The sequence below is a fragment of the Chlorocebus sabaeus genome, chromosome 16 (assembly GCF_047675955.1).
Source record: "Chlorocebus sabaeus isolate Y175 chromosome 16, mChlSab1.0.hap1, whole genome shotgun sequence".
Taxonomy (NCBI): domain Eukaryota; kingdom Metazoa; phylum Chordata; class Mammalia; order Primates; family Cercopithecidae; genus Chlorocebus; species Chlorocebus sabaeus.
Window position 1 is genome coordinate 57587182 of NC_132919.1, and position 23924 is coordinate 57611105.

Genomic DNA, 23924 nt, shown 5'->3' on the forward strand with positions numbered 1-23924 from the left:
ACATTTTAGTGTGATAAATGAAAGATGGATGGATTCAGAGGTGTATATAAATATTATCAGACAATAAATTCTCTCTCTGACACTGCTCTGAATATCCTTTGGAGAATTTGTAAGGTTTTACTTCTTTAGAATGTGTGAGCATTACAGCAAGTTCCTTTTTTCTGTGTTCTTTTGTTCTTTTAAAATGTTTTTGTGGTTTGCTTATGGAGCTATTTAAGTAGACCTCTGCATCCATAAAGTGAAGATTGGTGTCTTAATGTTTCTACTTTCTTAAGTTAGAATGTAGAGATTATATTGGGTTTTGCTGGCTTTGCATTTTATTTTATGAAAAAAGGGAAATATAGCAAGTTCTCTCTGAACATTATAATTTGTATATAACATCAACATTTATTCAAATGGACTTCAGTAGTCATAGTTGTGATACTAAATGATCAGTTCTGGATTTTCAAACTGAAAACAAAGAATAAGAATCATTATTACAAATCAATTACTCTAGTCATATTAGCTGATGTTTTTGATTTTAATCTGTATGTATCTTACATATTTACTTCATAAATGGAGATTTAATGAATTAGCTTTTTGGGATTCTAAGAATGACCATAGTGTTTTTGACTTTGCTTTGCCCAGTGGTTAACAAGATATCAAATAAATGTGCCAAATATGCAATTCAAAATAAGACTGCTTGTGGTCAAATTGCTGACTGACAAGGAACAGAAAGTGATTTCTTCCTGTTAAACTTCTTTTTCTTAACAAGTAAAGAGAAAGTGGTTTTTGGACTCTAAACATTGCTAAGATCTTATTGAGGGATTTACTTTAGGTGGATGTAATGTTAAGATTTCACAGAAAAAAAGTGACTCCTGAGACAAAAGGAGAAAAGACTTATACTTATATACTATCGGCTTTATCTCCCTCATAGCCATAAAAGCCTGGAGAGAAATAGCAACTGAGAAGACATTTTACAATCACTAATACTTTATATTCTTTTTTAAAATCCTGATTGAATATGTTACTACAATGTCATATAAAGCATTTAGTTGGTGCATCTGAAAATTATGCTTTCAAAATGTTCAAAGGCTTTCTGTAACTGAACTTTTTTTTTTCTTTTTTCCCCTAGTTATTGCTCTACAATATTTACTTTACCCTGTTAATGAACAGGACAAAATGGTTAAAAAAGAGATAAGTGTATGTCAACAAATTCAGGCTCTTCTGTACAAGAATTTTCTTAAAAAATGGAGAATAAAAAGAGAGACTTTACTGGTATGATTCACTATATATATATTTTTTCGTGGTTAATAAATGAAAATCCATCATATAGTATTATGTCATTTTTATTACTTTTCTTGTTTATAAATTCTGATTTTTAATTATCATACTGGCTAGTTGAGATTCTAAATACTGCAAAATGATATATTTTGCAAAATAGGATACTATTTGTGTCAAAGGTGAAATTAACTAAAGAGCTCATCTGACAGCTCCTGAAAAATAATCTGTTGCAGAATAGAACCAGCCGTTTTCCACATAATTAATGCATTCAAATCTCAGAGTCATTCTGATTTACCCCTTTAGCTAACTTCTGTGTTGGGGGCAGGGACAGCCAGGGGAAAGATAAGCTAGGCAAAATAAAATAGATTTTTAAATGGGCAAACCCTGATACTATTTGGGAACATTTCGATTAATGTCATGTTATTTGGTAAGACCGGGAAAATACCTTTGAGTAAAAATTTGCAAACTATTTTTGGAATCTCTTCAAAGCCATGCTTTTTGTCAACATGGAGTGGTTTCATGGAACAAGATCACAGATTGTCAATACCTTTGCATTCTGTTGAGTTTCTTGTATGCTGACATGAATATTAAGACATTGTATGCTGACATGAATATGAGACATAACTGGATCTGCCTTGACCATGTAGAGATTGCAGTCTGTTCAGAAATAGTCAATACCATTTCAGTGTGAACTAACAGGATTCATATCGTCCTTTTAAATCTCTGCAATAGCTTCTGAAGCAGTTCAATCAAAAATTTGGTTCATATACTGAAGAAGGATATATCTATATTTATCACTCACTAGAATTAAAAAAATATGAATCCAGAAATGTGGAAATATTGGTACAATAAACACCTATACATCCACCATCCAGATTTGACAGCTGTTAGCATCTTGCCAGCTTTGCTTCATCTCTCTGTCTCCTCTTCTTCCCCAAAATCTATGTAATGGCTAAATATTTTAGCTAGTGTCTCCAAAAATTAAGAACCTGGTTCCCTACATCACCACTATCCCACTACACAAAATTAAAAATAATTCCATATCATCTGGTTCCATGGCCAAATTCAATTTTCCAGATTTCCCCCAAAATGTCTTTTAAGGTTGATTTGTTCAGGAACCAATGAGACAAAACTAGTTTTCCTGTTGAATATTACATGTTGTCTTTTTATCTGATTGCCTGTCCATGTTGTCATTTAAGTCATCCCTTTATCATCTATATTTTTTGTAAGCAGTGAGTTGGCTCTAAAAGCAGGATCCAATTCTGGTTAAATATTTTTGGCAAGAATGTGTTCTATGTGCTGCCATATACTTACGTTGCTTCAAATATGAGGACATAAAATCAGTGGCAGTCCCACTAATAGGAATGCTAAATCACTGGGTTAAGATTGATTACAATTGTTGATATTATCTCAAAAGTTGTGTATTTTTGAAAAAGTGTTGTTTTTTTTAAAGGATAGATATTAATTGGGACAGAAAAAAATTACAGACTGAAATGAAGCTATGCTCAATGACAATACATTTTGCCTTAAAAATGTGTTTGGATGTTTCTCACTGGTCTGGACCATGTTATAACATGGCTCATTTCTCTTTTGTGTGCTGGAGGAATGGACAATAACATTGTTTCTAGGGCTATATTTGTGCATCTTTTCGGAATACTTCAGAGCTACCCGTTTTCCTGAACAACCTCCTAAAGTCCTGGGAAGTGTGGATCAGTTTAATGACTCTCACCTGGTAGTGGCATATACACCAGTCAGTAACGTAACACGAAGGATAATGAATAAGATGGCTTCGGCTTCCTTTATGAAAGGTGTGCTGTCCAATAACCAATGTTTCAGTATTATGTGACTTAATTTTCAAGTTTTTTTTGCAGGTTGAATTTACTTATCTAGCTTATGGGTCAGTCATTCTCAATTGAGGCAAAGATTCTCATTATATATACAATACAGGGGTTGGTGTGAGGCTAAGGGTAGGTGGGTAAGAGATGAAATAGATTTACTTGATTTTTTTCTCTCTCTCTTTTTTTTTTAATGACACACATGCCGTTTGCCCTTTATACTAGAACATGCTGTTGCAGTAGGAGGAAAAAAAAAATATTTGACCCATTTTAGATGATACAAATTTCACTTTTCCCAAACTTAACTTAAAAAACTTTCTATTTGGGTTGGTATTCTATAATTTAAAGAGTTTCAAAAATTTTTAAGGATTTTTAATTATTTTCAATTGAGATTGAAATAAATATAGTTCCCAGTATATAGGAATTATAAATCAAAGATGTTTGAAATTCAAACTCAAGCTTAGCAGTGGCATTAAAAAAGCATTACTGTTTGGTGTATAAAAATAGTTAAAATGTATAGCTCAGGGCATGTAAAATCTATTTAAAATCAAATCAGGTATTGGCTACTGAATGTCAACAAATTCACGGCCCTTGATCATAGAGTAGTGAGGCTTTTTTTTTCCTCATAAGACTTTTTCTGGATATCTGGACTCAGAAAATAGATGTCTCTATGTTATGTAGACTGCTGCATTAATTTGATGTATGCATCTTATAAAGAAATAAGAACATCTGAGAGTCATACTTACTGTGCGAGACCTTTGCCTACCATCCTTTATATCTCTACTGCCATTAGGAGTAACTACTGGCTGTCAGCTCTGGTCTCTGGCCTGCTCCATAGAGGCCTTTGCTCCTGCATAGGGAAGGTATCAGGATAAAATGTTCTTTTCTTCAGTAATCTTAGCCTACTATCACATTTCTCTTGTTGTTAACTCTCGTTCTGCTAGTGTTCTGAACATTGACCATTTCATCCTTTTGTACATTTTATCCAATCTGTTAATATCTCAGCTCCAATCACTGCTTTTTCTTGTCTTTCTGAAACTTTTCTTTAGTTTTTTGGTGTCTGGATTACCATGCCAAGGGACACCTCCAAATTCTGAATTTTAATTATTTTATGCAAGCTTTGGAATGGGTATTGTTATCCCTGGCTGCTTTACCCTGTTTTGTAATTCTTCATTGCAGTTTCTGGAGCTTTGACTTCCGTCGGCCTCCGCTTACTTGCATTGTTTACATGTTCTGCCTCACCACAGTGTTGATTCTGCCCTGATCTGTCTCTACTCGCTTCCTTTGTGTTGTCATTTAACTCATTTGTTCTGAACTCATGAAGCATTTACTGAAGCCTCAGGGACTATTCTTCCTGTATGCACAGTGTAAGCTAATTGCCACTTTCTGTCTTAGTCTTATGGACCATTGGACTCTGCCTCTTCCTTATATAAAGTACTTCATTCCAACTACCATGCTGGCCTGTTCCAACCACAGCTCCTCTCTCGCTGTCTTACTCTACATTTATCTAACTCTTGCTTTTTAGCATAAGTATTCATGGTTTGGCCTTGACAGTATTTTTTATACCTCTAGAAAAAATCAGTGATGTTAGCATTGTCCTCATAAAAGTTTTACCACCTGACTCTATATTTGGAAGGATGAGGAGTTTTGAAAGGTATGGCTACAGCATAAAATAAACAGCTTCTTCATCTTAATGTAGACTTCACCCTGAGTGAAATTTAAAATTAATAAAATTTTGAGAACATAATACATAAACATGTAAAAAAGGAGGCACTAACTGGACTTCAGTGATTTTCAAAGCTTCTGTTAGTAATAGATCTATTAAACACTTATTGGGTGGATTACTCCTGCAGATGGTAAACTCATTCATTATGCACTAATTACTATAAACTTAATTCTTAGAGAGTGTTCTTGACCTCAGAGAATCTGTAGGTAGACTATACTTTTTGGTTTTTGTACTCTGATTCTTTGTATACAATTTACTTCTAGCATACTATTTTCATGTGATAGATACCAGTTTATAATCTCGGCAGAAAAAAAGAAAACACGAAATTCTCAGTATTGGTATTGCTTACCTTAAATATTTTTCCTTTTAATTCCTAAATTATTTTAGTTACTAAAGTAATATCTACTTTTAAAAAAAGTTGAATAGTACAAACTTGTATGAAGCAAAAATATGAGAGCTTTTCCTTTCGTCTTCACCACTGCTTCCTCTCCTCCCCTACCCCTCATTCAAATTGTGTGTATCTTTTAAGACAAATATGCACATGGTCATATATAGAATATGTTTCTATGCTTACATAGGCACACAAATTCAGTTTTTCTTTACCAAAATGAGATCATACTAAAAACAATATGCTACAAATTTTTAAAAGACAATATATCCTTTGTGTCTTTTCATGTATTTACACTGAAATTAAAACAATTGAGTTTCACTCAGCCTTTTACTAAGAGGCAACTATCCAGAAATAATATGTAATACCACTAATTTTATATAAGGTAAGCAATTGTATTTTGTTTTTGTGTCCTCCAGTAATAAGTTTACATGATTATTTATTTATATTTTTCATACATGGTAGGAAGAACAGTCATTGGGACACCAGACGAAGAGACCATGGATATAGTACTTCCAAAAAAGTACTATGAAGTAGTGGGAGTTATATTTCGTGATACTTTCTCATATCAGCTGAAGTTTAATTGGGGATATAGAATCCCACCTATAAAGGAATACACTGAATACACAGGTAACTGTATGAAAACTGATTATAATTTTTTTTTGGTACTTCACGGAATCCCCTGTTTGGAATGACTGCTAGGAATATTAATACAACCGTGTAAATAATTAATATACATTTCCCCCTGAACTTAATCATCAGTCTTTAACTTAGGATGAGTCTCATTATTTTGGCAACTATTCATATGTCCCTTTTTTTTTTTTTTTTTTTTTTTGAGACGGAGTCTCCCTCTGTCACCCTGGCTGGAGTGCAGTGGTGCGATCTTGGCTCACTGGAACCTCTGCCTCCCGAGTTCAAGTGATTCTCCTGTCTAAGCCTGTGAAGTAGCTGGGAGTACAGGCACACACCACCACACTCAGCTAATTTTTTTGTATTTTTAGTAGAGATGGGGTTTCACCATATTGGTCAGGCTGGTCTCGAACTCCTGACCTCAGATGATCCACCTGCCTTGGCCTCCCAAAGTGGTGGGATTACAGGCGTGAGCCACTGCGCCTGGCATCATATATTCTTTTTTCTCCAATTTTGTAGAGTACTTTAAAAATCCTCCATATCATATAATCATAGGCTTTGAGCTAACATTTAGGTATTTTTATTTTTGAGCCAAAGTTAAAGTTTTGATTCCAGCAATTGACTCCATTATATAACTATGGACATGTTTTTCTTCTTCCTTAAAGCACACTGTTGGGCCATGCATGGTGACATTTTTTGTTACTTGGCAAAGTACTGGCTAAATGGGTTTGTAGCTTTTCAAGCTGCAATTAATGCTGCCATTATAGAAGTAAGTGCCTAACTTCAAAGCTATATTTTAAATCTGTATTTTTCCCTCTTTTTAAATATCTGCCTCATCCCCTACCCTACTCATACACTCTTAGGAGGTAATACTTTGCCTCTCATCCTCAGAGAAAATAAAAGCTGTCAGACGGGAATGTCTCCTAACTAACATAAACCCTATAAAACTGCAGACCTACAACCCTCTACACCCATTCTTTTCCTTCTCTGTCTTCATCCCTAATGTCTTTCCTCAGTTCGTAGTCTGGATCCCATGCCTCCCAACTTCATCAGCAAAGTTCAACTGTGGACTTTTGTTTCTGTCTCCTCTTTTCAATCTCTGCCTTTCTGCTAGATTCTTCTCTTCAGGATTTAAAATTAAGTTCTTCACTTATGGTCGAGACCTTCCTTTATCCACTTTCCTCTTCAAACGACTACCCTAACTTCCTTCTATTAAGGGATAAGTTTCTTGAAAGGGTTGTCCTCCTTTGACTCAACTCAAGTCAATATTATCTATCCCTACCATACCATCAAAAAGGCTTTTTCTAAGGTAAATAACAACTCCCATGTCAATTAACAACTTTTTCATTCCTCATCTTACTTGATTTCTCAACTAAATAACATAGGATTCACCTAATTTCCCTTCTCTGTTTCTAGCCTTTCCCTCTCAGTCTTCTTACCAACTTATCTCCCCTTACACTCCTATATCTTTCTATCTGTAGTTCCACAAAGTTCTATCCCAGGCATCTCTTTCTATCCTATATGTTTTCTCTGGATGGTCTCATTCATCCCCATGCTTCTAATTATAATTTATATGCTGATAACTCCAAGAACTCTAACTTGTAGACTAGCAACATTTTTCTATAAAGGACCGCACAGTAAATATTTTAGGCTCTGGGAGCCAAATGTGTTGTAACTATTCACCTCTGCTGTTAGTATGAAAGCTGCTATAGATAACACAAACAAATGAGTGTGCCTGTGTTCAATAAAATGTGATATACAAGACATGTGGTGGGTCAGATTTGGTCTGGGAACTGAAGTTTGCTGACTTCTAAAGGAGCTAGGGACTAAAAGAGCTGGACCTCTGCTCTAGCTCCATATATCTGACTGTCTGCTGGATACCTCTACTTTGATGTCTCAAGCAATTCAAACTTAGTATGCTCAAAACTGAATGTGAATGTTTTTCTGTGAATATGACTGAGTCTTATAAAATTTTCCCTATCTCAGTGAATGCTAAAACCACCTAGTTGATCAAAAGGGACTGGAGAATTATCAGAGAAAATTTTCTGTATCTCACTCATCATATCCAATCTTTTACCTGGCCTCTTATTTCTAAGCTCAAATCTATGTACTTCAGTTCTGCCACCTGAACAAGGCCACATCATTATCATATCTTGCCTAAACTATGGGAGTGGTTTATTTCTTTAGCCTTATCTACAGTCTATTTATTTATTTATTTATTTTGTGGCAGGAGCCTCTTTTATGTGCTCCAATGCACTATACACCTTCTTTCCTTTTCATATACTGTTTACTCTGCTCAGAGTTTTCTTCTCCATCCTCAACCCTCTCCGCACAGTCTTTGTTTAGGAAAGATCACAGCCTTCAACACTCAGTAAAAATGTCACTTTTTTAGGGAAGCCTTTCTTGATTTTCCTTTACTTTTCGTTTGACATGGTTGCTCAATTGTAACTAAACAATTTATTATACAACGATTTATTTAATACCTCTCCTTTCTTCTGCTGCTGTGCTACAAAATGTAAAGCTCTATGAGAATGAAGAGTGTTTCTGTCTGAATTGCTGCTGTTTCCCCATCACCTAGCACAGTATATTATGCATGATAGACCTTCAGTAATTTCTCAAATGATTCTTATAATTCATGTTAATTGGTACCAGAAGTTATTAAGATTGTTCTGATATTAATAATTCACCATACTTTAAAATGATGAGAATATGTAAATACTGAAATTGAAAATATAAAGTGTGTGGTTTTCTAATACATTTTGTCTATAGTTAACATAATAAATGTGTTAATGTCCCAATTTAGGTCACAACAAATCATTCTGTAATGGAGGAGTTGACATCAGTTATTGGAATAAATATGAAGATGCTACCTTTCATTTCTAAGGGAGAAATTATGAATGAATGGTTTATTTTTACTTGCTTAGTTTCTTTCTCTTCTTTTATATATTTTGCATCATTAAATGTTGCAAGGGAAAGAGGAGAATTTAAGAAACTGATGACAGTAATGGGTCTCCGAGAGTCAGCATTCTGGTAAGTTAAGTTGCTACTTTATTGTATATCATACATTAATCATTAAAGAAACTAGGTTCTTAAAAAATTGGATGTACTCACAAGTTTTCTTGCATGTATTCAATTTAATCACCTTACTTGCATTAGAGTTTAAGATGCTTGCAGTAGAAAATAAGTAAGGATTGTGTTTATGTTTCCCTGAGTTGAAGAAAAATGTATGATCATTACATATTGCCAGAAAAATGCTGCATAAAAACCACCCCAAACCCCGCAACCTCAAGCAACAATTATTTATTCTTTCTTATTTGTCTGCAGTATGGCAGATCTAGTCTGGGCTTGGCCAGACTTGGATTCAAGGTACAGATTAGATCCACGTGTTATTCCTGTGACTCACTTCCTTCTTGGGCCAGTAGGCTAGCTGGTCATGGTCTTCTCATTCAACCACAGAAACACAAGGGGGCAAGTCTCTCTGTGCAAGCTCCTGCTCACATCATATATAATAAAATCTCATTAAAGTAAGTCACATGGACAAAACTAAAGTCAAGAGGGAAAGAAGTATGTTCTGCCCACCATGAGATCAAAGCAAGTCAAAGTGACAGTCTCACATTTAGTGACATGGGAAATTATGCTGCTTTTCATAACAGTGAGGAGCAGAAAAAGGTTCAAAAAATTTTGGACAATAAATGAATTTACCACAGTGTCACTGGGGCCAGGTCACAGTCTGTAAAAATGTTATTTGGGTGGAATTGATCAAACAGTCTTAGGATTAAATGAAGCAATATGTTTAAATCACACAGTAGAATGTTCGGTGCTTGTTAGTGCCTGGTAAAAGGCATCTCTCTCCATCTATCTATCTAGCCTATGCATTTATGTATGTATCTATGCATTCATCCATCCCTTTAAGTACTGTCCTTTTTCCCCTAGACTTTGAGATAGTATATAATTATAGTAATAAAGTAAATATTTAATAATAATGAGGTATTATAGTCTAAAAATTATAGAAATAATAATATTGTTTAAGTACTTTACCATGTTCTAGGGATGATAGAACTGTTATCCACATTTTACAGGTAAGAGAACTAAAGTAGAGAAAAGTTAAGATTTTTCCCTAAAACCTGTAACTTATAAGCAATAAAGCCAGGAATCAAGCCTAAGAAAACAGCACTCTTTCAGAGACTGTGCTAGAAAACTCAAAAATATTAATAAAATGAATTTAATGACAAGGGGGAAAAGGAGATAGAAAAAGCCTTTTGTGAAACTGGACTACAGAAATCCCTACCATATTATTAGCTTTACAGTAGATAAGTATTAAGTTTGGATTCAGATTTTTTTGTCATTTTTTTGCTATTTTTAATTGATACATCATAATTGTATATACTGTGGGGTATGTGTGGCATCTTGATACATATATACAGTGTATAATGATCAAATCAGAATAATTGGGATATCCATCACCTCAAACATTGGATCTAAATTTCTGAATGATTCTTCCCTGATATCAAACTGTACAAGGGTACAAGATACCAGATTTTGTGTTGGATATAATTTTTTTATTAGTTGATATGTTGCATCTGTTATTGGAGAGGGTGTCTTGGACAAGCTCTTTGTCCTCTTTTCAAAGACAAGGAAAATAGATTTTTAAATAATAAAATGATATAATTTTCTTAAAAAAATATAGCTTTGCAAATTTTGTTCTTTAAATTTTCATAAGAACCCGTTGCCAAATGCAAGTATCCCAGGTATTGAGGTAAAACTGCTATATTTCTTGTAAAGCCCTCACACTTCTTGTATATTATCCCTTCTTCTACTTTCTATCTGATCAGGCACAAATTTACTACTTAGCTCAGTAGATGATACTACTTTGCCCAAATAAGGCTCAAGTATGCCAAATTCTCATTTATCAATAGCTTGGTTTTGTTTGTTTGTTTGTTTGTTTTGTTTGTTTGTTTGTTTTATTATTGAGTAATAAAATCCATGGTATGGATGTATTTCAGTTTGTTTAATTCTTCAGCCTTTGGAGGAGATACAGGTTGTTTCTAGTTTTTGGCGCTTATGAACAAAGCTGTTATGAACATTCATGTACAGGTTTTTGTATGAACATAAGTTTTAATTTTTCTGGGAAAAATACTCAGTGGTATATTTGCTGGATCATATGGTGGTTGTTTAAAATGTACCTTTCCATCTACTTGAGAGATTTTCAAAAGCAACAATGTTTTGGCTACTTTGACATTCAATCACAGTTGTACAACTATAATCATCATGATACCTTGTTTTTTGTTTTTGAGACGGAGTTTCACTCTTGTTGCCCAGGTTGGAGTGCAATGGCATGATCTCTTCTCACTGCAACCTCCGCCTCCAGGGTGGCGATCTTCCTGCTTCAGCCTCCATAGTAGTTGGTATTACAGGCGCCCACCACCACACCCAGCTAATTTTTTGTATTTTTAGTAGAGATGGGGTTTTACTATGTTGGCCAGGCTGATCTCAAACTCCTGACTCAGGCGATCCACCTGCCTCAGCCTCCCAAAGTGCTGGGATTATAGGCGTGAGCTACCGTGCCCGGCATCACGATACCTTTCACTTTATTTTAGTTTCACATTTTGTAGTAGCACTATGGTATTCTGATTCTTAAAAATAATACATTGTCTAATGTCCACAGACATACAAGGATAAAAAATGAAATGAGCTTTACTTACATTGGAAAGATTTCTGTTAAACATTCAGAAGAATTGTATACCTTAGAAAGCTTTAGTATTTTTAAAGGGGAGATTGTCACTGTTTTTCCACTGACATTTTATGTAGTCATTTAACTGAAAGAATAAAAGTATATTTAATTATATTAAATATAAAATTTGTTCTACAGCTATAAAGATAATTATAATAATGGCTACTTTCTATGCCACATGCTAAACTAACATCTTCAAAAGCATTATCTCATTTATTTCTCAGAACAACCATATGAATACCACGAAAAACTCCATTTTACAGATGAGAGTGAGAGAAGATAAGTAACTTGCCAATAGTCAGAAAATGTGCATGGCTACCCATTTAGAATAAATTTTGCCCTGATTTTAGAGCTTGTACTCTTAACCATTTTGCATATTACCTCTCCAAACTTTTATGTGTGTGACATGTTGAACTAACACCTTGTTTCTACCATAGGCTCTCCTGGGGATTGACCTATATTTGCTTCATCTTTGTTATGTCCATTTTTATGGCTCTGATCATAACATCAATCCCAATTATATTTCATACTGGCTTCATGGTGATATTCACACTCTTTAGCTTATACGGCCTTTCTTTGGTGAGTTGGTAAAACATATTACCTCTTAACTTGTTTCAGATTACAAATATATGAGCAAATAATGTTTCTTTGGGATATTAGTGTAGTCACTATATTTTCTATCCTATTTTCTATATGTTTTGAGAAAATTTTTGACAATGTGAGAAATTGATGAATTCATAACTCTTCAAGGAAAAGTATACCAATTGGAACTCTTTCTTCCCTCAGATAGCATTGGCTTTCCTCATGAGTGTGTTAATAAGGAAACCTATGCTCGCTGGTTTGGCTGGATTTCTCTTCACTGTATTTTGGGGATGTCTGGGATTCACTGTGTTATATGGACAACTTCCTTTGTCTTTGGGATGGGTATTAAGTCTTCTTAGCCCTTTTGCCTTCATTGCTGGAATGGCCCAGGTAAGAACATAATTATTTCAAGATTTTATTATTAGATTTTCAAAATATGTTCTTATTCAAGAATTTGGTGCCTCATGAAATTTAATACTCAGCCACTCTGTGTTTTAAGAAATTCTGCTGTTGAGAAACTAAATAAGAACAACAACAAAATTTTATCAAATGGATAAACAAAGCAGGCAGATCATTTGTAAAATCCTAGCAAATTTAAAGAAGAAAAATAATTGCCCATTATCTGACCACTGAGAAATTTCTGGTTTACATCACCATTTAAAGAGGCAGTAAAATGTGAGGTTACGAATAACGAGTGAAGCCAGATGGCATGGATGAGGGTCTCATCTCTGTTGCCTACCAGCTGGTGACATTGGGCAAGTCACTTAATCCCTTTAGCCTGTCTTCTGCAGAATGAGGATGTCAGTAGAACCCACCTCATGGGGGTAAATTTTTAAGATTAATTGTGCTATTATATACATATAGCACTAGTACAGTGTCAGATACATACTATCTAAGTGTTAACTATTATCATTATCTTTTTAGTTTTTTCTTCAAGTCTTCAATATTTATTTACTAATTGAATGTTTCTGCAATATCTTATACTTAGAATTTTTATGTTTCTTTAAATGGGCTCCAATTATGTTGCCCACTTCAAGTTTTCCTTCCAAAGTATGTTATATTTGGTTGCTTGTCCACTTCTCCCTATTTTCTTTGTCAAAATACCCATGATTAATGATACAGTTACATTTCTCTTTTTTGTTTTACTTTCATATATAGCATTTTACAGTTTTGTGAGAATACTTCTATTTTTAAAAAGCAGCAATACTAGTAGCACCTTTACTGTGCATATTTGAAAAGGTATTAAAATATTAATTACATATGTCTAGGTACCACCTTTTTTTAAAAAAATACATTGTTTTATATAGTTTTATAAGTTCATCTAACATTTTATTTTTTTCTTTTAAATCTCAGATTACACACCTGGATAATTACTTAAGTGGTGTTATTTTTCCTGATCCCTCTGGGGATTCGTATATAATGATAGCCACTTTCTTCATTTTGGCATTTGATGCTCTTTTCTATTTGATATTAACATTGTATTTTGAGCGAGTTTTACCTGGTAAGTTAATAGTGTGGTTAAAGTTAAATTTAAAGCAATTCTCTTTCTTAAAACATATATTAATACCTGTTTATTTGTAATTTAAGAAGCATTTCTGATAGTAAAGAAGAAAAATTTTCAAAACAATAGAATTTCCTCATTTCCATTTTACTATGTAATGGTATGAACTGAATTATTTTTAAACATAATTTTAATTAAAAAGAACTGTGTTTATTTTGGTTTTTGTCTTTCGTAAAAGTAGGATATATGTGTCAGTGTGTGTTTTGGTTGGAGAGAGGGAGGGAAACACTTAAATCAGCTATGGAATAATGATGCTTTTGAGTGCTTCAGTTGAACTCACTTATGTAAAATAGTTCATTAATTGGTTCTTGCTAATATTTGGCTCAAGTATACTTGTTCTTCCGAATCTCAAAACTATGAAGAAGGAAACACAATATGAAGTTAATGGATTCGATTTTGTTCCACTGTGGTCTGTAAACGGGTGGGAATAGATATTCCATGCAAATGGACACAGGAGTAGCTATTCTTATATCAGACAAAACAGACTTTAAAGCAAGTCTCTCCCTTTTGTGGAAACATCAGCCCAGTAAGAGTGCTTTCTATAGTGTTATTAAAAGTAATAAAATAGGGGAGGGACCACAGAGTGAAGGAAACTCCTAACCGAACTTTGTAGTAACTTTGACTGAGCATGAATTTTCTTGAGCAGAATCGGAAGGGGCCAGGGTGGGAGTTGGTTAGGGGGTTGAACAGAAAGTGTCGACACTAGCACAGAAGCCACAGCCAAAGATGTGGGCAGATGGGGAGGGCCCAGCCAGGCCTGAGAGCCCTACTTGCTTTCTCAGCGGGGAGGCTTATAGCCTGGGGCAAGATCTCAGCCTAGCTCACTGGCTGCCTGAATATAAACTCAGTGCTGTTGTGGGGGCACAGCGGGAGTGAGACTGGCCTTGCTGACTGTGTGGGATCTGGGTGAGCCCTGTCACTCCTGGCTTTCCCCCACTTTCCTGGATATCTGTATGATACAGAAGAAGTAGCCATAATTTCGCTGGGAACATAATTCCATTGGTCTGAGAACCACCCCCGGCAAACCTGTCCCCCACAGTGGTCAAAGCAAACCCCACCCAAGGAAAGTCTGAGCTCAGACATGCCTAACCCTGCCCCCACCTGATGGTTTTTCTTTTACCCCACTGGTCTCTCTTCAGGAGACTCACCCAACACATAAGGACTCACATAAACTTAAGGTAAAGTGGTGGGAATAGATATTCCATACAAATGGACACAGGAGTAGCTATTCTTATATCAGACAAAACAGACTTTAAAGCAATAACTGTTAAAAAAGACAAAGAGGGACATTATATAATAATAAAAGGACTAGTCCAACAGGAAAATATCACAATCCTAAATCTATGTGCACCTAATACTGGAGCTCCCAAATTTATAAAAACAATTATTACTAGACCTAAGAAATGAGATAAATGGCAACATGATGATAGTGGGGGACTTCAATACTCCACCAATAGCACTAAACAGGTCATCAAGATAGAAAGTTAACAAAGAAACAATGGTCTTAAGGTATACCCTAGAACAAACGAACTTAACAAATATTTACAGAATATTCTACCCAACAACTGCAGAATATACATTCTGTTCATCAGCACATGGAACCTTCTCCAAGGTAAACCATATGATAAGCAACAAAACAAGTCTCAATAAATCAACACTATATCAAGTACTGTCTCAGACCACAATGGAACAAAATTGAAAATCAACTCCAAAAGGAATCCTCAGAACCATGCAAATACATGGAAATTAAATAACCTGCTCCTGAATGATTGTTGGGTCAACAATGAAATAAAAACAGAAATTTAAAAATTATTTCGACCTAATGATAATAGTGACACAACCTATCAAAACCCCTGCGATACAGCGAAAGCAGTGCTAATAAGAAAGTTCATAGCATAATATACCTACATCAAAAAGTCTGAAAGAGCACAAATAGACAATCTAAGGTCACACCTCAAGGAACCAGAGAAACAAAAACAAACCAAACCCAAACCCAGCAGAAGAAAAGAAATCACCAAGATCAGGGCAGAACTAAATGAAATTGAAACAAAAAATACAAAAAATAAATGAAACAAAAAGCTGGTTATTTGAAAAGTTTAACAAAATCGATAGACCACTAGCAAGATTCACCAAGAGAGAAGATCCAAATATGCTCAATTTGGAATGAAATGAGAGATATTACAACTGATAACACAGAAGTACAAAAGATCATTCAAGGCCACTACGGACACCTTTATGTGCAAAAACTATGAAACCTAGAGGAGATGGATAAATTCCTGGAAATATACAACCCTTCTAGATTAAACCAGGAAGAAATAGAAACTCTGAACAGATCAATAACAAGCAGTGAGATTGAAGTGGTAATTAAAATATTCCCCCCTCAAAAAGATGAATTCATAGCTGAATTCTGTCAGACACTCAAAGAAGAGTTGGTACCTATCCTATTGACACGATTTCAAAAGATAGAGAAAGAGGGAATCCTCCCTAAATCATTCTGTGAAGCCAGGATCACCCTAATACCAAAACCAGGAAAGGACATAACAAAAAAAGAAAGCTACAGACCAATATCTCTGATGAACATTAGATGCTCTCAACCAACAAGTGGATAAAGAAAATGCGGTGTGTGTATATATATAGATCATACACATATATGATATATATGATGTGTATATATATATGATATATATATACCATAGGATACTACTCAGCCATTAAAGAGGAATAAAATAATGGCATTATTTAAGGCTGGTTCCCTATTTTTGCAATTGCAAATTGTGCTGCAATAAACATTCATATGCAAGTGTCTTTTTCATGTAGTGATTTCTTTTCCTCTGGGTAGATAACTAGTAGTGGGACTGCTGGATCAAAGGGTAGTTCCACTTTTAGCTCTTTAAGGAATCTCCATAGTGGTTGTACAAGTTTACGTTCCCACGAGCCATGTAAATGTGTTCCCTTCTCATGACATCTGTGCCAACATCTATTCTTTTTTTATTTTTTAAATTATGGCCATTTTGCAGGAGTAAGGTGGTATTGCAAAAATATGGGATGAGCCCAAATGCCCATCCATCAATGAGTGGGTAAAGAAAATGTGGCATATATATGTATCATTATATGAATGTGTGTATATATGTATTTATTAAATATATATTTATATATATATAAATAAATAAATAAAATACTACTCAGCCATAGAAGGAATGAAATAATGGCATTTGCAGCAACCTAGATGGAGTCAGAGACCATTATTCTAAGTGAAGTTAACTCAGGAATGGAAAACCAAACATCATATGCTCTTGCTTATAAGTGGGAGCTAAGCTATGAGGATGCAAAAGCATGTGAATAATATAATGAACTTTGGGGACTTGGAGGGAAGGATGAGGGGTTGAAGGATAAAAGACTACACATTGGATGCAGTGTACACTGCTCGGGTGATGTGTACACCGAAATCTCAGAAATAACCACTAAATAACTTATCCATGTAACCAAACATCACCTGTTCCCCCAAAACTATTGAAACAATAATAATAATAATAATAAAGTAATAGCATAAGCTCTACAGATGGCTTTTAAATGACTATAAAATTTGTAAATAGTGTGTACACATATAATCCTAAAAACTAACGTACAGTCATGTGCTGCATAATGATGTTTTGGTCAGTGATGGAGTACAGGTACCACAGTGGTCACATAAGATCATAATCCCATATTTTTACTGTACCTTTTCTATGTTTAGATGTGATAAGATGGAGATACCATTGTGTTACAATTTCCTACAGTATATAGTACAGTAACATGCTGTACAGGTTTGTAGTCTAGGAGCCATGGACTACCACCATATAGCCTAGGTGTGTAGTAGACTATATCATTTAGGTTTATAGAGTACACTCTATGGTGTTTGCACAATGACAAAATCACACATTTCTCAGAAGGTATCCCCATCATTCAGGACACGTGACTGTACTTATTTAGCTCCATAAAAAAATCCATGTTTTCCTCACACATAATTTCTTACATGTCAGAATCTATTACTGTCATTTCAAACGCTACTTATTTTAGTATATTTATCTGGTTTCTAAATCAGGTATTTTATTTGAAAAATATTTATGGCTTTCTTCTAGACTTGTTTTGTTAGGTTAATCTTTATTATACTATCATTTACAGTTTAGTCCCTATGCTTCTTACTGGCAAATAATACAATTTTCTTTTTCAATTTCATGATGTATCATTTTCATGTGAGTAATTTCTTATGTATGTAGCAAATTGGCTTCAAAATTACTTTGAAAAATTATTCCTGTGAAGAAATGAATTGAATTCTCTAATTAGATAAAGTTTCTTCTTTTGACTAAAGAGCAGCATGTAGCATACATAACCCATATAAAACTATCTTAACATGTTGCCCTAACTTGGTACAGGTCACAGTGAAAGTACTTTCATATTTGATCATTTTAAAAATTATTTTATTGTTATTTTTCAAACAGGCAAAATAGAACTTCAAATCCTAAAGCTTGTCTACTTCTGTATGCACTGATTCTGTCACTTATACATATGGCAAGAGCATTAAAAACACCCTGTTCTCTAAATTCTTTTTTTTTTTAAGACAAGGTCTCCCTGTTACCGAGGCTGAAGTGGAGTGGTGCCATCATAGCTCAGTGCAGCCTTAACTTCCCAAGTTCAAGCTATCCTCCCACCTCAGCCTCCTCCGTAGCTGGGACAACAGACATGTGCCACCACACCAGACTAATTTTTTTTTTTTTTTAATTTTTTCGTAGAGGTGGGGTCTTGCTGTGTTGCCCAGGCTGGTCTCAAACTCCTGGCCTCAAGTGATCCTCCCACCTTGGCCACCTAAAGTGCTGGGATTACAAATGTGAGCCACTGTGCCTGGCATCTAAATTCTTAAAAGTGTCCTTTAACTAATTGGTTTAGGCTCTGCTCTATTTTCTCATTGCTTTCTTCCTTTTGGAATCTCTTGTTTTAGCCTTTGTCCATCATTCGTTACCCTTTGTAATATAAATCAATTAATTTTCTTTAGCCCCCAAAGCCTGGGAACCTAGCAGACAAAATTAGAATTCTTTGTAGTAGCTAGAGGAAGAAATAAGCTGTATATATTGCCAAGGTTAAAATTTTTTCTGTTTTACAATGCCATAGTCCATATTTCCCCTTTACTAAATTTTTGGTTTTCTGTAGTAAACATAATGTTTTTCCTAATACATTCTTATAAAATTTAATTAGTAATTCACTGTCTCTGTACTTTATTGACCACAAAACCTTTTTAAAAATAATTAATTTAATTGCCAAAAACTTGATATATTTACCATGTACACATGATGTTTTCAAATAATATACATTGTGAACTTAGCCATATCTAATTAACATATCCATTACCTCACGTACTTATTTTTTTGTGGTGAGAACACTTAAAATCTACTCTCTTAGCAGTTTTCAAAATACATTGTTATTAAGTATAGTCACCATGTTGTACAGTGGGTCTCTTGAATTTATTCCTCCTACCTAACTAAAATTTTGTATCCTTTGACTAACAAACATCTTTCCAACCTCTCCAACCCCTGCCCTCTCCCCACCCCCTGCCAGGCCCTGGTAGCCAAGATTCTATTTTCTATTTTAGTTCATTCCACATTTTAGATTCTACATATAAGTGAGGGTATGTGGTATTTATATTTCTGTATCTGGCTTATTTTACTTAACATGATGTATCTCCAGATTCATGCATGTTGTCACAAATGACAAAATTTCCTTCCGTTGACAAGCTAAATAGTATTCTATTGTACATATATATACCACAATTTATTTCTCCATTTATCCTTTGATGGACACTCAGTTTGTTTTTTCATATCTTGACTATTGTGAATAATGCTGCAATGAATATGGGAGTGCAGATATCTCTTCAATGTAATACTTTCATTTCCTTAGGATGTATACCAGAAGTGTAATTGCTCAATCATATGGTAGTTCTATTTTTACCTTTTTGGGAACCTCTATCATGCTTTTCATAACGGTTGTACTAATTTACATTTTCACCAACAGTGGCAAGGCTTCCCTTTTCTCCACATCCTTGCCAACACTTTTTACCCTTCATCTTTTCCATAGCATCCTTTCTAACAGATGTGAGGTGCTATCACATTGTGGTTTTAATTTGCATTTCCTTGATGATTAGTGATGTTGAGTACTTTTTCATATTCTTGTTGGCCATTTGTAAGTCTTCTTTTCAGAAATGTTTATTCAGGTCCTTTGCTCATTTTCAAATTGGGTTATTGTTTTCTTACTGTTGAGTTTGCTGCATATTTTGTATATTAACCTCTTATCAGATGTATCATTTGCAAATATTTTCTGTTTACTCTGTTGATTGCTTTCCTGGCTGTGCAAAAGCTTTTTAGTTTGATGTAATCTCATGTGTCTACTTTTGTTTTGTTATTCATGCTTCTGGGGTCGTATCCAAAAAAAATCATTGCCCAGACCAATGTCATGAAGCTCCGCCTCCTCCCCCACCCCCATCCCTGTTTCCTTCTAGTAGTTTTACAGTTTAGGGTTTTACTTTTAAGTCTTTACTTCATTTTGAATTGATTTTTGTACAGATATTCCTCAACTTACAATGGGATTTCATCCCAATAAACCCATTGTAAAGTTGAAAAATTATAAGTTGAAGCTTTGCAAGTTGGGATCAATTTGTATATGGTGTGAGACAGAGTCTACATCAAACTAAAATGCTTTTGCACAGACACGAAACAATCTCTCATTTCCTCAAGTGGTGGGTATCTGTTTTCGTGTTGTGCTGCCTGACAGATTGGGAAGGGGTGGCACAGGTTTTGCAAAACTGTCTTTTCTGCCCTCTTCAATGCACCTTTTCTTATTTCTGAGCTACTACACTCAGGTGCTGTACTCAGTCACCTGGTTTTCTTAGCGCTTGTGAAGGTATTTTTGAGTGGATTGTTGTTTCAAGTTAATGTTTCTGCTAGGGAACAAGTGCTGGGAAGTCCCATTACACACCTTGTTGATGTCTGCTATACCAACTTCATTTTTTTTTCATTTAAATGATACCTCTGAGCATGTCAGGGGACAAATTTTACATAGAATGTTTTGTTTAAAAGAAAAGTATTATTCTAGAATCACATTTTCTGTATCATTTGTATCTACCTAATGTCTGGAGGTCCTAAATTTAAGGTAAGTTTCTATAACACGATGATGGGTTTTTAAGCTTTAATAAGAACAATAATGTTCTTTGTTCACAGACATTGTATGCTCAAATCCCATCTACTATGAAGCTCAGTTATAACAGTTAGATATAAAGATAGAAACTCCAGACTTATGATGATTCTAGGGATATTACATTTGTGCTTTTACTATTTCCCCTTCATGATCTTCTGTTGTGATTAGAATTACAAGTTTTACATGCAACTGAGAGTTTTTGATCATTAATATGGTAACACAAATTCCTCATCTCTAGAATTTAATTAGCATTTTAATAGGCAACATTTTCATGTTTCTTTAAGTCCTTCACTTATTCATAGTCATCTTGTTTTTCTTTTCCAATATTCCCCCAGCCTCACTGCCCAGAAGCACAAGTAATCTTTAAACCTGGGAAAACTGAATTTGACTTTTTCCTTTCAATTCCTGTTTGTATAATCTATACTTTTAATAATCAGCTTTTAGTTCATTATTTAATCCAGAACACGCATCTTAGAGGTGCCGAAACAGTGATCTAGAGAATTTATACGACTGGCCAAGAACACATTTAGCAGAATTTGGACTAGAACTTTGAAACTCTGACCTAATGCTCATGTTATCCAGGCTGGTCTAAAACTCCTGGCCTCAAGCCATTTAGCTGCCTTGGCCTCCCAAAGTGCTGAAATTACAGGCGTGAGCCACTGTGCCTGGTCAATCTAAATTTTTATAAGCATCTTTCAAATCTTTATTTTTAGACCAGGTTATATGTAAATGTTTTTACATTTATAATTCTTTTACTGAACCAAAACAAGCTAAGAATTGCTAATGATATCTATACCAATTAGACGTCAGATTTAATCTACTTAACCATTTAAAATGTAACTGCTTATTGAAGCCTATGATGGGTTAAGAGTCTGAGTCTTCAAGGCTTTTGCAGTTAGCATTGGAAATACTTATGTAAATTAGTAGTTAAATGTAGTGTAAGAAGTTTAATAAGAGGATACCACAAGATTCCATGAGAGGGTAAGTTCTAGGGTTGTCAAATTAGAAAAGGCATGGAGGAAACACCTCAAATTGCATTTAGAGGATAAGTAAGTTTATCTTGTGGAGAAGAGTCTTAAAAACAAATCATCTGAAGGAATCTTGAAAACACATTTTGTCTACAGTCATATTGTCAACAGCATGTATGCTCAGCAATACATTTTAATTTTCTTCCTTTCTATATCCTTTCCTATTTGACAGCAGTTATCCAGCCATAGAGTCAACAGCAAGTATGCTCAGCAATGTGAAATAGTATATCATAAGGGAAATTAAAAATTGTTTGGCAGAGTTGGTGCATAGTAGGAGTCTGTGATGTAGAAATTAACCAGTGTACAAGAATTACTGGGAGATTTTTCCAGATGCACATGCTTGTGCACATTACACTATAGCATGTAAAGATCCCTGAGATTCTGAGGCTTATCTCCAATAAGCCCCTCTATAGGTACCTGGTCATAATTTTCACTTGATACGGCATGTACAGAATTTTGGATTGTGTCCACTTGGGCAACTCAAGTATTGGTGATGATCTCTGACAAAATTTTCACCTTGTCAGGTAAGAGAAAGAATGTGAAATTTATTTATATATCTTAATTCTTTAATTTGAAGTTGTCTTCTCTATTGTGAGATCATAGCTTTTCTCTATCTGTATTTTGTAGTGAAAATATTTCATTTTTGCAGTGATGGTTATAGCATAACAGATAGGCTTTTAAACTATCCTTAACACAATATATTTGTGTCTTGAAATATTGTTTGTATACAAAATCCAAAAGCGTTAGAACAACTGATGCAAAAAATGGAGAGAGACTGAAGTAGTAGTGTATGTAGGCTCTTTCACTGGTTAGATTTGCATTTTAGGAAGCTCTCTCTGGCAGCTGCATGAAGAATGGGCTGAAAGCAGGTGGATACTAATCTGTTTGAGAGGATCAAATTAAGATGTCATTGTAATGTAAAGGGGAGAACAGATTCACGAAATTCTTAGGTAATAGAAACAATCTGATTTGGTGGTTAATTATATAGAAGTTGGGGGAGGTGAGAAAGAAGGAAAAGAGGTGAGGATGGCTCACTGGTTTCTGGCTTTGGCTACTAGAGGTGAGGCGCTAACGAGGACAGGCAACAACTACAGGAGTAGCAAAACAAGAATATAAAACATTAGTTTGATTTTTGATATGTTTTTTAAAATACTATAGTTTCTATGAATAAAATGAATTCATTTTTGAATTTTAATTTGTTTCCCCTTCTAAAATTTTTGCTTTGTTTTTTCATAGTATAATTTCTCTTTTTGGCTAGTTCAACTCTAGATGTGTTTACATATTTTCGTTTTTGAACATTTCTTCTCTCCCACATAATATCTCTAAAACCACAATACTGTTTTCATTTCTCTTGTCAAAGAATTTCTATCTATACCTTGTCCATTCTTTCCCATACATTTTTCTACATGTCATCAGCATCTTTTGCTTTCATATATCAAGAAGTTTATATGTTCTGTCTCTTCTTTAGCTCTTCTTTTGCTCAGCTTCATCCCCCTACATTATATTAACTTTCAGTAACAGCTTGCAGTAAAATATTACCTGTGAAAATTCTGTATTCTTTTAATTATCCTATAGTTTCTGAAAAATCTTTTAAATTTCCTCCTCTTACCACCAATAAATTCCTGTTTTGTGGATATATCATTAAAACACCATCTCATATTATTCTCTTTCCTTCTTTAGATCTACAGCTGTAGTTTCTACTCTAATAGATAAAAGTCCATTTAACTGTCAAGCCATTTTTACTTGATTATACGTGGAGCCCCTTCTACTGGGGAATGATATGAACTATCTCTTGATACAGATCCCTGTATAATTCCAGGTCATAAAAAGTCAAAGAATTATCTATGTATCTGGTTGAAAAAATTTATATAAAATAAAACATAAGAAGACTTATGGCAGAAAAAATTTAATCTGTGTTTAATTTTTCTAATGAATTAAAAATATTTCCCATGCCTCTTA

At 34.5% G+C, this 23924-nt stretch overlaps 1 protein-coding gene across 5 annotated transcripts in view; it reads left to right on the forward strand.

The window, feature by feature from the left end:
• ABCA10 (ATP binding cassette subfamily A member 10) overlaps positions 1-23924 on the forward strand; it is an 81795-nt gene that overhangs the window by 7701 nt on the left and 50170 nt on the right. For 2 of the 5 annotated variants that reach the window (XM_037993244.2, XM_008011969.3), the window contains exons 2-9: positions 1115-1257; positions 2867-3071; positions 5678-5842; positions 6508-6611; positions 8646-8872; positions 12011-12152; positions 12360-12545; positions 13509-13656. In XM_037993244.2, the coding sequence (XP_037849172.2) occupies positions 1162-1257; positions 2867-3071; positions 5678-5842; positions 6508-6611; positions 8646-8872; positions 12011-12152; positions 12360-12545; positions 13509-13656 (1273 nt within the window). In that variant the 5' untranslated portion in view covers positions 1115-1161. Of the gene's footprint in view, positions 1-1114; positions 1258-2866; positions 3072-5677; positions 5843-6507; positions 6612-8645; positions 8873-12010; positions 12153-12359; positions 12546-13508; positions 13657-23924 lie in introns of those variants that run through there. The other 3 variants (XM_008011970.3, XM_008011971.3, XM_073005088.1) reach the window with 3 other exon arrangements.